Source organism: Anomaloglossus baeobatrachus, chromosome 10 (assembly GCF_048569485.1).
Source record: "Anomaloglossus baeobatrachus isolate aAnoBae1 chromosome 10, aAnoBae1.hap1, whole genome shotgun sequence".
Taxonomy (NCBI): Eukaryota; Metazoa; Chordata; class Amphibia; order Anura; family Aromobatidae; genus Anomaloglossus; species Anomaloglossus baeobatrachus.
In genome coordinates this window covers 279985-294398 of record NC_134362.1, presented here as the reverse complement: position 1 = coordinate 294398, position 14414 = coordinate 279985, and the positions used below count along the sequence as shown (strand labels likewise).

At 49.6% G+C, this 14414-nt stretch overlaps 1 protein-coding gene across 2 annotated transcripts in view; it reads right to left on the bottom strand.

The window, feature by feature from the left end:
• Positions 1-14414, bottom strand: part of LOC142255195 (protein inscuteable homolog) — a 298604-nt gene that overhangs the window by 117248 nt on the left and 166942 nt on the right. For both annotated transcript variants that reach the window (XM_075326693.1, XM_075326694.1), the window contains exon 6: positions 9685-9810. In XM_075326693.1, coding sequence (XP_075182808.1) covers positions 9685-9810 — 126 coding nt within the window. The remainder of the gene's footprint in view (positions 1-9684; positions 9811-14414) is intronic.

The following is a 14414-nucleotide window of genomic DNA, read 5'->3' as shown; positions in this document are numbered from 1 at the left end:
TGAGCCGTGTATCTAATCCTCTCCTGTGTGATACTGTCTGCTGAGCCGTGTATCTAATCCTATCCTGTGTGATACTGTCTGCTGAGCCGTGTATCTAATCCTCTCCTGTGTGATACTGTCTGCTGAGCTGTGTATCTAATCCTCTCCTGTGTGATACTGTCTGCTGAGCTGTGTATCTAATCCTCTCCTGTGTGATACTGTCTGCTGAGCTGTGTATCTAATCCTATCCTGTGTGATACTGTCTGCTGAGCTGTGTATCTAATCCTATCCTGTGTGATACTGTCTGCTGAGCTGTGTATCTAATCCTATCCTGTGTGATACTGTCTGCTGAGCTGTGTATCTAATCCTCTCCTGTGTGATACTGTCTGCTGAACCGTGTATCTAATCCTCTCCTGTGTGATACTGTCTGCTGAGCCGTGTATCTAATCCTCTCCTGTGTGATACTGTCTGCTGAGCCGTGTATCTAATCCTCTCCTGTGTGATACTGTCTGCTGAGCCGTGTATCTAATCCTCTCCTGTGTGATACTGTCTGCTGAGCCGTGTATCTAATCCTCTCCTGTGTGATACTGTCTGCTGAGCTGTGTATCTAATCCTCTCCTGTGTGATACTGTCTGCTGAGCTGTGTATCTAATCCTCTCCTGTGTGATACTGTCTGCTGAGCTGTGTATCTAATCCTCTCCTGTGTGATACTGTCTGCTGAGCTGTGTATCTAATCCTCTCCTGTGTGATACTGTCTGCTGAGCTGTGTATCTAATCTTATCCTGTGTGATACTGTCTGCTGAGCTGTGTATCTAATCCTCTCCTGTGTGATACTGTCTGCTGAGCTGTGTATCTAATCCTCTCCTGTGTGATACTGTCTGCTGAGCTGTGTATCTAATCCTCTCCTGTGTGATACTGTCTGCTGAGCCGTGTATCTAATCCTATCCTGTGTGATACTGTCTGCTGAGCCGTGTATCTAATCCTCTCCTGTGTGATACTGTCTGCTGAGCCGTGTATCTAATCCTCTCCTGTGTGATACTGTCTGGTGAGCCGTGTATCTAATCCTCTCCTGTGTGATACTGTCTGGTGAGCTGTGTATCTAATCCTCTCCTGTGTGATACTGTCTGGTGAGCCGTGTATCTAATCCTCTCCTGTGTGATACTGTCTGGTGAGCCGTGTATCTAATCCTCTCCTGTGTGATACTGTCTGCTGAGCCGTGTATCTAATCGTCTCCTGTGTGATACTGTCTGCTGAGCTGTGTATCTAATCCTATCCTGTGTGATACTGTCTGCTGAGCCGTGTATCTAATCCTCTCCTGTGTGATACTGTCTGCTGAGCTGTGTATCTAATCCTCTCCTGTGTGATACTGTCTGCTGAGCTGTGTATCTAATCCTCTCCTGTGTGATACTGTCTGCTGAGCTGTGTATCTAATCCTCTCCTGTGTGATACTGTCTGATGAGCTGTGTATCTAATCCTCTCCTGTGTGATACTGTCTGCTGAGCTGTGTATCTAATCCTATCCTGTGTGATACTGTCTGCTGAGCTGTGTATCTAATCCTCTCCTGTGTGATACTGTCTGCTGAGCTGTGTATCTAATCCTCTCCTGTGTGATACTGTCTGGTGAGCCGTGTATCTAATCCTCTCCTGTGTGATACTGTCTGGTGAGCCGTGTATCTAATCCTCTCCTGTGTGATACTGTCTGCTGAGCTGTGTATCTAATCCTCTCCTGTGTGATACTGTCTGCTGAGCTGTGTATCTAATCCTCTCCTGTGTGATACTGCCTGCTGAGCTGTGTATCTAATCCTCTCCTGTGTGATACTGTCTGATGAGCTGTGTATCTAATCCTCTCCTGTGTGATACTGTCTGCTGAGCTGTGTATCTAATCCTATCCTGTGTGATACTGTCTGCTGAGCTGTGTATATAATCCTCTCCTGTGTGATACTGTCTGCTGAGCTGTGTATCTAATCCTCTCGTGTGATACTGTCTGCTAAGCTGTGTATCTAATCCTCTCCTGTGTGATTCTGTCTGCACAGCTGTGTATCTAATCCTCTCCAGTGTGATACTGTCTGATGAGCTCTGTATCTAATCCTCTCCTGTGTGATTCTGTCTGCACAGCTGTGTATCTAATCCTCTCCTGTGTGATACTGTCTGCTGAGCTGTGTATCTAATCCTCTCGTGTGATACTGTCTGCTGAGCTGTGTATCTAATCCTCTCCTGTGTGATACTGTCTGATGAGCTGTGTATCTAATCCTTTCCTGTGTGATACTGTCTGCTGAGCTGTGTATCTAATCCTATCCTGTGTGATACTGTCTGATGAGCTGTGTATCTAATCCTATCCTGTGTGATACAGTCTACTGAGCCGTGTATCTAATCTTCTCCTGTGTGATACTGTCTGCTGAGCTGTGTATCTAATCCTCTCCTGTGTGATTCTGTCTGCACAGCTGTGTATCTAATCCTCTCCAGTGTGATACTGTCTGATGAGCTCTGTATCTAATCCTCTCCTGTGTGATTCTGTCTGCACAGCTGTGTATCTAATCCTCTCCTGTGTGATACTGTCTGCTGAGCTGTGTATCTAATCCTCTCCTGTGTGATACTGTCTGCTGAGCCGTGTATCTAATCCTATCCTGTGTGATACTGTCTGCTGAGCTGTGTATCTAATCCTCTCCTGTGTGATACTGTCTGCTGAACCGTGTATCTAATCCTCTCCTGTGTGATACTGTCTGCTGAGCCGTGTATCTAATCCTCTCCTGTGTGATACTGTCTGCTGAGCCGTGTATCTAATCCTCTCCTGTGTGATACTGTCTGCTGAGCCGTGTATCTAATCCTCTCCTGTGTGATACTGTCTGCTGAGCCGTGTATCTAATCCTCTCCTGTGTGATACTGTCTGCTGAGCTGTGTATCTAATCCTCTCCTGTGTGATACTGTCTGCTGAGCTGTGTATCTAATCCTCTCCTGTGTGATACTGTCTGCTGAGCTGTGTATCTAATCCTCTCCTGTGTGATACTGTCTGCTGAGCTGTGTATCTAATCCTCTCCTGTGTGATACTGTCTGCTGAGCTGTGTATCTAATCTTATCCTGTGTGATACTGTCTGCTGAGCTGTGTATCTAATCCTCTCCTGTGTGATACTGTCTGCTGAGCTGTGTATCTAATCCTCTCCTGTGTGATACTGTCTGCTGAGCTGTGTATCTAATCCTCTCCTGTGTGATACTGTCTGCTGAGCCGTGTATCTAATCCTATCCTGTGTGATACTGTCTGCTGAGCCGTGTATCTAATCCTCTCCTGTGTGATACTGTCTGCTGAGCCGTGTATCTAATCCTCTCCTGTGTGATACTGTCTGGTGAGCCGTGTATCTAATCCTCTCCTGTGTGATACTGTCTGGTGAGCTGTGTATCTAATCCTCTCCTGTGTGATACTGTCTGGTGAGCCGTGTATCTAATCCTCTCCTGTGTGATACTGTCTGGTGAGCCGTGTATCTAATCCTCTCCTGTGTGATACTGTCTGGTGAGCCGTGTATCTAATCCTCTCCTGTGTGATACTGTCTGCTGAGCTGTGTATCTAATCCTCTCCTGTGTGATACTGTCTGCTGAGCTGTGTATCTAATCCTCTCCTGTGTGATACTGTCTGCTGAGCTGTGTATCTAATCCTCTCCTGTGTGATACTGTCTGATGAGCTGTGTATCTAATCCTCTCCTGTGTGATACTGTCTGCTGAGCTGTGTATCTAATCCTATCCTGTGTGATACTGTCTGCTGAGCTGTGTATCTAATCCTCTCCTGTGTGATACTGTCTGCTGAGCTGTGTATCTAATCCTCTCCTGTGTGATACTGTCTGGTGAGCCGTGTATCTAATCCTCTCCTGTGTGATACTGTCTGGTGAGCCGTGTATCTAATCCTCTCCTGTGTGATACTGTCTGCTGAGCTGTGTATCTAATCCTCTCCTGTGTGATACTGTCTGCTGAGCTGTGTATCTAATCCTCTCCTGTGTGATACTGTCTGCTGAGCTGTGTATCTAATCCTCTCCTGTGTGATACTGTCTACTGAGCTGTGTATCTAATCCTCTCCTGTGTGGTACTGTCTGCTGAGCTGTGTATCTAATCCTCTCCTGTGTTATACTGTCTGCTGAGCCGTGTATCTAATCCTCTCCTGTGTGGTACTGCCTGCTGAGCTGTGTATCTAATCCTCTCCTGTGTGATACTGTCTGATGAGCTGTGTATCTAATCCTCTCCTGTGTGATACTGTCTGCTGAGCTGTGTATCTAATCCTATCCTGTGTGATACTGTCTGCTGAGCTGTGTATATAATCCTCTCCTGTGTGATACTGTCTGCTGAGCTGTGTATCTAATCCTCTCGTGTGATACTGTCTGCTAAGCTGTGTATCTAATCCTCTCCTGTGTGATTCTGTCTGCACAGCTGTGTATCTAATCCTCTCCAGTGTGATACTGTCTGATGAGCTCTGTATCTAATCCTCTCCTGTGTGATTCTGTCTGCACAGCTGTGTATCTAATCCTCTCCTGTGTGATACTGTCTGCTGAGCTGTGTATCTAATCCTCTCGTGTGATACTGTCTGCTGAGCTGTGTATCTAATCCTCTCCTGTGTGATACTGTCTGATGAGCTGTGTATCTAATCCTTTCCTGTGTGATACTGTCTGCTGAGCTGTGTATCTAATCCTATCCTGTGTGATACTGTCTGATGAGCTGTGTATCTAATCCTATCCTGTGTGATACAGTCTACTGAGCCGTGTATCTAATCTTCTCCTGTGTGATACTGTCTGCTGAGCTGTGTATCTAATCCTCTCCTGTGTGATTCTGTCTGCACAGCTGTGTATCTAATCCTCTCCAGTGTGATACTGTCTGATGAGCTCTGTATCTAATCCTCTCCTGTGTGATTCTGTCTGCACAGCTGTGTATCTAATCCTCTCCTGTGTGATACTGTCTGCTGAGCTGTGTATCTAATCCTCTCCTGTGTGATACTGTCTGCTGAGCCGTGTATCTAATCCTCTCCTGTGTGATACTGTCTGCTGAGCTGTGTATCTAATCCTCTCCTGTGTGATACTGTCTGCTGAGCTGTGTATCTAATCCTCTCCTGTGTGATACTGTCTGCTGAGCTGTGTATCTAATCCTCTCCTGTGTGATACTGTCTGCTGAGCTGTGTATCTAATCCTCTCCTGTGTGATACTGTCTGCTGAGCTGTGTATCTAATCCTCTCCTGTGTGATACTGTCTGCTGAGCTGTGTATCTAATCCTCTCCTGTGTGATTCTGTCTGCACAGCTGTGTATCTAATCCTCTCCTGTGTGATACTGTCTGCTGAGCTGTGTATCTAATCCTCTCCTGTGTGATACTGTCTGCTGAGCCGTGTATCTAATCCTCTCCTGTGTGATACTGTCTGCTGAGCTGTGTATCTAATCCTCTCCTGTGTGATACTGTCTGCTGAGCTGTGTATCTAATCCTCTCCTATGTGATACTGTCTGCTGAGCTGTGTATCTAATCCTCTCCTGTGTGATACTGTCTGCTGAGCTGTGTATCTAATCCTCTCCTGTGTGATACTGTCTGCTGAGCTGTGTATCTAATCCTCTCCTGTGTGATACTGTCTGCTGAGCTGTGTATCTAATCCTCTCCTGTGTGTTACTGTCTGCTGAGCTGTGTATCTAATCCTCTCCTGTGTGATACTGTCTGCTGAGCTGTGTATCTAATCCTCTCCTGTGTGATACTGTCTGGTGAGCTGATATATCTGAGCACGGGATGGACACCTCATGTTTACTTGCTACGACTCCTCCTTTTTGGAGTTTTTCTTATTATTAGGGACCATGGCGACGTCTCATCTGAAGATATTTCACACTGCGAGCAGAGGAGAGGAGCCGCCCGATAAGTCATGTCTGGCCTGTGCCTCATCGGCTCCTCGGGGGAGGAGTTACTGCGCAGTGAAGAGAGGAGCCGCCCGATAAGTCATGTCTGGCCTGTGCCTCATCGGCTCCTCGGGGGAGGAGTTACTGCGCAGTGAAGAGAGGAGCTGCCCGATAAGTCATGTCTGGCCTGTGCCTCATCGGCTCCTCGGGGGAGGAGTTACTGCGCAGTGAAGAGAGGAGCCGCCCGATAAGTGAATGTTCAGTCTGTGTCGGGTGGCAGGAGTTCAGCTCTGGGGTCTGTGTCAATCGGCTCCTATATCTGCGGCCTCTGCTCCGCGCTGCTTGTATTGCAGCCTCCGGACTCCTATATCTGCGGCCTCTGCTCCGCGCTGCTTGTATCTCAGCCTCCGGATTCATATATCCGCGGCCTCTGCTCCGCGCTGCTTGTATCGCAGCCTCCGGACTCCTATATCTGCGGCCTCTGCTCCGCACTGATTGTATCTCAGCCTCCAGACTCATATCTGCGGCCTCTGCTCCGCGCGGATTGTATCTCAGCCTCCGGATTCATATATCTGCGGCCTCTGCTCCGTGCTGCTTGTATCTCAGCCTCTGGATTCATATATCTGCGGCCTCCGGACTCATATTTGCGGCCTCTACTCCGCGCTGATTGTATCGCAGCCTCCAGACTCATATCTGCGGCCTCTGCTCCGCGCGGATTGTATCTCAGCCTTCGGATTCATATATCTGCGGCCTCTGCTCCGTGCTGCTTGTATCTCAGCCTCTGGATTCATATATCTGCGGCCTCCGGACTCATATTTGCGGCCTCTACTCCGCGCTGATTGTATCGCAGCCTCCGGACTCATATCTGCGGCCTCTGCTCCGCGCTGATTGTATCTCGGCCTCCGGATTGATATATCTGCAGCCTCTCCTCCGCGCTGCTTGTATCGCAGCCTCCGGATTGATATATCTGCGGCCTCCGGACTCCTATATCTGCAGCCTCTCCTCCGCGCTGCTTGTATCGCAGCCTCCGGATTGATATATCTGCGGCCTCCAGACTCGTATCTGCGGCCTCTGCTCTGCACTGCTTGTATCGCAGCCTCCGGATTGATATATCTGCGGCCTCCAGACTCGTATCTGCGGCCTCTGATCAGCGCTGCTTGTATCGCAGCCTCCGGATTGATATATCTGCGGCCTCCGGACTCGTATCTGCAGCCTCTCCTCCGCGCTGCTTGTTTCGCAGCCTCCGGATTCATATATCTGCAGCCTCTCCTCCGCGCTGCTTGTATCGCAGCCTCCGGATTGATATATCTGCGGCCTCCGGACTCCTATATCTGCAGCCTCTCCTCCGCGCTGCTTGTATCGCAGCCTCCGGATTGATATATCTGCGGCCTCCAGACTCGTATCTGCGGCCTCTGCTCCGCACTGCTTGTATTGCAGCCTCCGGATTGATATATCTGCGGCCTCCAGACTCGTATCTGCGGCCTCTGATCAGCGCTGCTTGTATCGCAGCCTCCGGATTGATATATCTGCGGCCTCCGGACTCGTATCTGCAGCCTCTCCTCCGCGCTGCTTGTTTCGCAGCCTCCGGATTCATATATCTGCAGCCTCTCCTCCGCGCTGCTTGTTTCGCAGCCTCCGGATTCATATATCTGTAGCCTCTCCTCCGCGCTGCTTGTATCGCAGCCTCCGGATTGATATATCTGCGGCCTCCGGACTCCTATATCTGCAGCCTCTCCTCCGCGCTGCTTGTATCGCAGCCTCCGGTTTGTGGCTTTCTCTTGTTATCGTCGGGTGTGATATTTCGGATTATCTTCCCCGTGTTTCGGCTTCTCTCTGGCTGGTGATGTTCAGGGGAGATATGAGATGTGTGGGAGTCCCGAGCGATGGATATGAAGCGCGTGGATCTGAGGCCGCGCTCTGCGGACCCCACAGTGACCTTTACAGGCTCCGAATCCTTCCATTGGCCGTTATTTGATTATTGCGCTCCGGTCGCGCCATGATCTTTACTTAGAAACCTGCAACGGGAGAGAAATCCTGAAAGCTGAAAGATTCATCATCTACAGGCGGGAGATGAGGGAGAGGCGGGTGCAGTAACACCCGCAGGACGCGGTACAGGAAGGAACGACGGGGGTTATAGTACACAACAGTGAGGCAAGTGCAGAGACGGGAAACCATCAAACACTGCGGGGCCAGCCGCTGCCAGTATACACCACCACACGTCCGAGTCCCCCCGGAGACAGTGGGGCGAGCAGGACCCTGAGTGGGAGGGGGGCAGGACCTGGAAGGGGGGAAAATGGAGGGGGGAGGATGGCACATCCCCTGCGGGGGGGGCAAGACCTGGAAGGGGGGACACGGAGGGGGGAGGATGGCACATCCCCTGTAGGGGGGGGGGGCAAGACCTGGAGGGGGGGACACGGAGGGGGGAGGATGGCACATCCCCTGCAGGGGGGGGGGCAAGACCTGGAAGGGGGGACACGGAGGGGGGAGGATGGCACATCCCCTGCGGGGGGGGGGGGGGGGCAAGACCTGGAAGGGGGGACACGGAGGGGGGAGGATGGCACATCCCCTGTAGGGGGGGGGGCAAGACCTGGAGGGGGGGACACGGAGGGGGGAGGATGGCACATCCCCTGCAGGGGGGGGGGCAAGACCTGGAAGGGGGGACACGGAGGGGGGGAGGGTGGCACATCCCCTGCGGGGGGGGGCAAGACCTGTAAGGGGGGACACTGAGGGGGAGGATGGCACATCCCCTGCAGGGGGGGGGGGCAGGACCTGGAAGGGGGACACGGAGGGGGGAGGATGGCACATCCCCTTCGGGGGGGGGGGCACGGAGGAGGGGGGGATTATGGTCTTTTCTCATCTTTTTTAATGTTGTTACCTCCAGGAGGACGCAGGTTCCACCGTCTATGGGGACATGGCAGGTGCGATTGTCCACAAATCACACTGTCCATCATTAAGGGGGAAAAGGCAAAATGCAGAAGACCCTCCCGGTGTTAAAAAATGAACTAGAAGCGTAGATTAGCGCTGGGGATATTTTTCGGTTGATTTAGACCCTCCATATTGTGCTCCGAGCTGCTATAAACCACGCAGCGTCTCAGCCAGGAGCTCCATCGGCCGGAAACATCATATAAGACAGAGACACTCCCGATCAGTGGCCACCGAGGGGCGCTCCATCACCCATACAACTACAGAGGATTTCATAACCTCCACATACAGACGTCACACAGAGACCCCTCCGCCACAAGACGCCTACCTCCTCCAGCTCATGGATCCCCTCCGCCACAAGACGCCTACCTCCTCCAGCTCATGGATCCCCTCCGCCACAAGACGCCTACCTCCTCCAGCTCATGGATCCCCTCCGCCACAAGACGCCTACCTCCTCCAGCTCATGGATCCCCTCCGCCACAAGACGCCTACCTCCTCCAGCTCATGGATCCCCTCCGCCACAAGACGCCTACCTCCTCCAGCTCATGGATCCCCTCCGCCACAAGACGCCTACCTGCTCCAGATCATGGATCCCCTCCGCCACAAGACGCCTACCTCCTCCAGATCATGGATCCCCTCCGCCACAAGACGCCTACCTCCTCCAGATCATGGATCCCCTCCGCCACAAGACGCCTACCTCCTCCAGCTCATGGATCCCCTCCGCCACAAGACGCCTACCTCCTCCAGCTCATGGATCCCCTCCGCCACAAGACGCCTACCTCCTCCAGCTCATGGATCCCCTCCGCCACAAGACGCCTACCTCCTCCAGCTCATGGATCCCCTCCGCCACAAGACGCCTACCTCCTCCAGCTCATGGATCCCCTCCGCCACAAGACGCCAACCTCCTCCAGCTCATGGATCCCCTCCGCCACAAGACGCCTACCTCCTCCAGCTCATGGATCCCCTCCTCCACGGAACAGACGGAGGCCAGCGTCCTCAGAGCAGACGGGTACAAGCACTTAAAGTCATCTTGTCGGCAGATTTTAAAGAGTGCGACAACCGCTCCCTCCTGAGGACGAAAGACAAGGAGACAGTGAAAATAAAGTAAAGTGGATATCGGCACAATATAATCACAGTATGGCACGGTCTGGCCTCTGTTGCAGAGTTTAGTGACAGATTCTGGGTCAGAGTCACTTTATCTTGTGGGACTCTGCGGACTATGAATTCCCTTTCCTTTGGGGAGGAGAGGGTTAATGTCAGTTCACCTTCCAGCAGCTCCTGACTCCTGGTCAGGTGTTTCCGGTTTAGACGACACCCAGGTCCTTTACATTGCCTGTGCTTCCAGCAGAGGGCGCTGGTTACTTTCAGTCATTCGGGAGCTTGGCCTGGAGGTGGAAGGAGCTGGTTCTGCTTTTTGGCTGCAGCAGTTTGTGATGTGCTGCTGGTCACGGTATGGAAGTTACCCTGTAGTCTGTTTACTTCCCCCTTTTATGTTGTTTCCCCTTGTGCACTTTTAGTGGCTCCTTTTGTGTGTACGAGTTGTTGTTTTTACCCTTTAGTCTTTATTTATAAGTGGGTATGTTCACTTCTGCTCTTGCCCCTTTCCCTCTTGTGGAGGTGTGTCTTACCATCAGGGACGAGGACAGGAGATAGAGCCAGGATGGGGGCCCGGACCTCCCTACCTCCGGGTGTGAGTGTGAGTGCAGGAGCCCCAGCCTTAGGGCTAGTATAGGTTAACCTGCCCCTGTATACAGGAATATAACTAATATTACTGCCCCTATATACAAGAATATAACTACTATAATACTGCCCCCTATATACAAGAATATAACTACTATAATACTGCCCCTATGTACAAGAATATAACTACTATAATACTGCCCCCTATATACAAGAATATAACTACTATAATACTGCCCCCTATATACAAGAATATAACTACTATAATACTGCCCCTATGTACAAGAATATAACTACTATAATACTGCCCCTATATACAAGAATATAACTACTATAATACTGCTCCATATGTACAAGAATATAACTACTATAATACTGCTCCTATGTACAAGGATATAACTACTATAATACTGCTCCTATATACAAGAATATAACTACTATAATACTGCCCCCTATATACAAGAATATAACTACTATAATACTGCCCCTATGTACAAGAATATAACTACTATAATACTGCCCCTGTATACAAGAATATAACTACTATAATACTGCTCCTATGTACAAGAATATAACTACTATAATACTGCCCCTATGTACAAGAATATAACTACTATAATACTGCCCCCTATATACAAGAATATAACTACTATAATACTGCCCCTATGTACAAGAATATAACTACTATAATACTGCCCCCTATGTACAAGAATATAACTACTATAATACTGCTCCTATGTACAAGAATATAACTACTATAATACTGCTCCTATGTACAAGAATATAACTACTATAATACTGCTCCTATATACAAGAATATAACTACTATAATACTGCCCCCTATATACAAGAATATAACTACTATAATACTGCCCCTATGTACAAGAATATAACTACTATAATACTGCCCCCATGTACAAGAATATAACTACTATAATACTGCCCCCATGTACAAGAATATATCTACTATAATACTGCCCCTATGTACAAGAATATAACTACTATAATACTGTCCCCTATGTACAAGAATATAGCTACTATAATACTGCCCCTATATACAAGAATATAACTACTATAATACTGCCCCTATGTACAAGAATATAACTACTATAATACTGCCCCTATATACAAGAATATAACTACTATAATACTGCCCCTATGTACAAGAATATAACTACTATAATACTGCCCCTATGTACAAGAATATAACTACTATAATACTGCCCCTATGTACAAGAATATAACTACTATAATACTGCCCCTATGTACAAGAATATAACTACTATAATACTGCCCCTATATACAGGAATATAACTGCTATAATACTGCCCCTATGTACAAGAATATAACTACTATAATACTGCCCCTATGTACAAGAATATAACTACTATAATACTGCCCCTATGTACAAGAATATAACTACTATAATACTGCCCCTATGTACAAGAATATATCTACTATAATACTGCCCCTATGTACAAGAATATAACTACTATAATACTGCCCCTATGTACAAGAATATAACTACTATAATACTGCCCCTATGTACAAGAATATAACTACTATAATACTGCCCCTATGTACAAGAATATATCTACTATAATACTGCCCCTATGTACAAGAATATAACTACTATAATACTGCCCCTATGTACAAGAATATAACTACTAGAATACTGCCCCTATGTACAAGAATATAACTACTATAATACTGCCCCTATGTACAAGAATATAACTACTAGAATACTGCCCCTATGTACAAGAATATAACTACTAGAATACTGCCCCTATGTACAAGAATATAACTACTATAATACTGCCCCTATGTACAAGAATATAACTACTATAATACTGCCCCTATGTACAAGAATATAACTACTATAATACTGCCCCTATGTACAAGAATATAACTACTATAATACTGCCCCTATATACAAGAATATAACTACTATAATACTGCCCCTATGTACAAGAATATAACTGCTATAATACTGCCCCTATGTACAAGAATATAACTACTATAATACTGCCCCTATGTACAAGAATATAACTACTATAATACTGCCCCCTATGTACAAGAATATAACTACTATAATACTGCCCCCTATGTACAAGAATATAACTACTATAATACTGCCCCTATATACAAGAATATAACTACTATAATACTGCCCCCAAGCTGTGAGGTTGTGTGTGAGCAGTTCTCCTGATGTCTGGAGCAAGCCCAGGGCGGGGCCCCCCTGGGCGGGGAAGCTCCCCAGGCAAGGCCCAGGCTTCCCGGCCTACACTGGGACACGGCTCCCAGGCCTCTTCCATTGGGAATACCACCCCCAGAGTCGCTGTGAGACCTGTGACTATAGCACAAAGCTCCAGCAGGAAAGGAGAAAGTAAGGAATCGGTGTGTAATGTTTTGGGAGGAAAACCAACTCCAAGTGCAGCAAAGAAGCCGGAATATGTCCCTAAAGAAATGCAGCAAAGTGTTAAGTGTTGTGATTCCTGCAGAGAAGCCCCGGTCAGTGCACAGCTCCAGCCAGGAGCTCAGCCTCCATCACCGTCAGCTGTGCAGCTCAGCTCTCCGGCCGCAGACAGAGGACATCTTTGGAGAAGCAGACCCTGCAAGAAAATCTCCGGCAGCAGCATGTGGTGTCCGGCATGGCGAGCTCAGGCCGCACCAGGTCGCAGTCCGGTGCCAGTGGTAAGCAAGTCCCAGTGCCTGGGTCCAGCAAGACCACCATGCAGACATCTGTGGTGGAGGCCTCTGACAAGCCTGTATTCAAGGTCCCTGCACCTGTGGCCAAGCCTGAAGCTGTGGAGACGGGGCGTGCGCCCGAGCCGCAGCTAGCGGATGAGATGCCTGGACTAGTCAGAAGACTGGGTGAGTTACAGTCGATGAAAGGCATGCTGCAGGCGGAGATAGACTGTCTCTATAATCTGAAGGCCACTTTAGATCCTGCCCTGACCTCTGTGTGACCAGAGACTGAACAAGAAGGGTTTGGAGCTGGCGAGTGTGGTGCAGGACATGGACTCTGTGCTGGAGAGTGTGGTGCAGGACATGGACTCTGTGCTGGAGAGTGTGGTGCAGGACATGGACTCTGTGCTGGAGAGTATGGGGCCCCTGGTGCAGGACATGGACACTGTGCTGGAGAGTGTGGGGCCCCTGGTGCAGGACATGGACACTGTGCTGGAGAGTATGGGGCCTCTGGTGCAGGACATGGACACTGTGCTGGAGAGTATGGGGCCCCTGGTGCAGGACATGGACTCTGTGCTGGAGAGTATGGGGCCTCTGGTGCAGGACATGGACTCTGTGCTGGAGAGTATGGGGCCCCTGGTGCAGGACATGGACTCTGTGCTGGAGAGTATGGGGCCCCTGGTGCAGGACATGGACACTGTGCTGGAGAGTGTGGGGCCCCTGGTGCAGGACATGGACACTGTGCTGGAGAGTATGGGGCCTCTGGTGCAGGACATGGACACTGTGCTGGAGAGTATGGGGCCCCTGGTGCAGGGCATGGACTCTGTGCTGGAGAGTATGGGGGCCCTGGTGCAGGACATGGACACTGTGCTGGAGAGTATGGGGCCCCTGGTGCAGGACATGGACTCTGTGCTGGAGAGTATGGGGGCCCTGGTGCAGGACATGGACACTGTGCTGGAGAGTATGGGGCCCCTGGTGCAGGACATGGACTCTGTGCTGGAGAGTATGGGGCCCCTGGTGCAGGACATGGACTCTGTGCTGGAGAGTATGGGGCCCCTGGTGCAGGACATGGACACTGTGCTGGAGAGTGTGGGGCCCCTGAAGGAGACCTATATGACCCAGGAATGTTTGGCCTCCCATAGGCAGGACTGTGCTGTGGAGACCCCTGCTGTGCAGTCAGAGGCCGCTCGGGACGAGACCCCCCAGCAGCAGACGCGACCGGTGATACAGGCGGCCAGATTCTGTTTTCTGGATGGGACACAACTGCAGCTACAGGAGCTTACACCTCAGACAGTGGAGGCACTA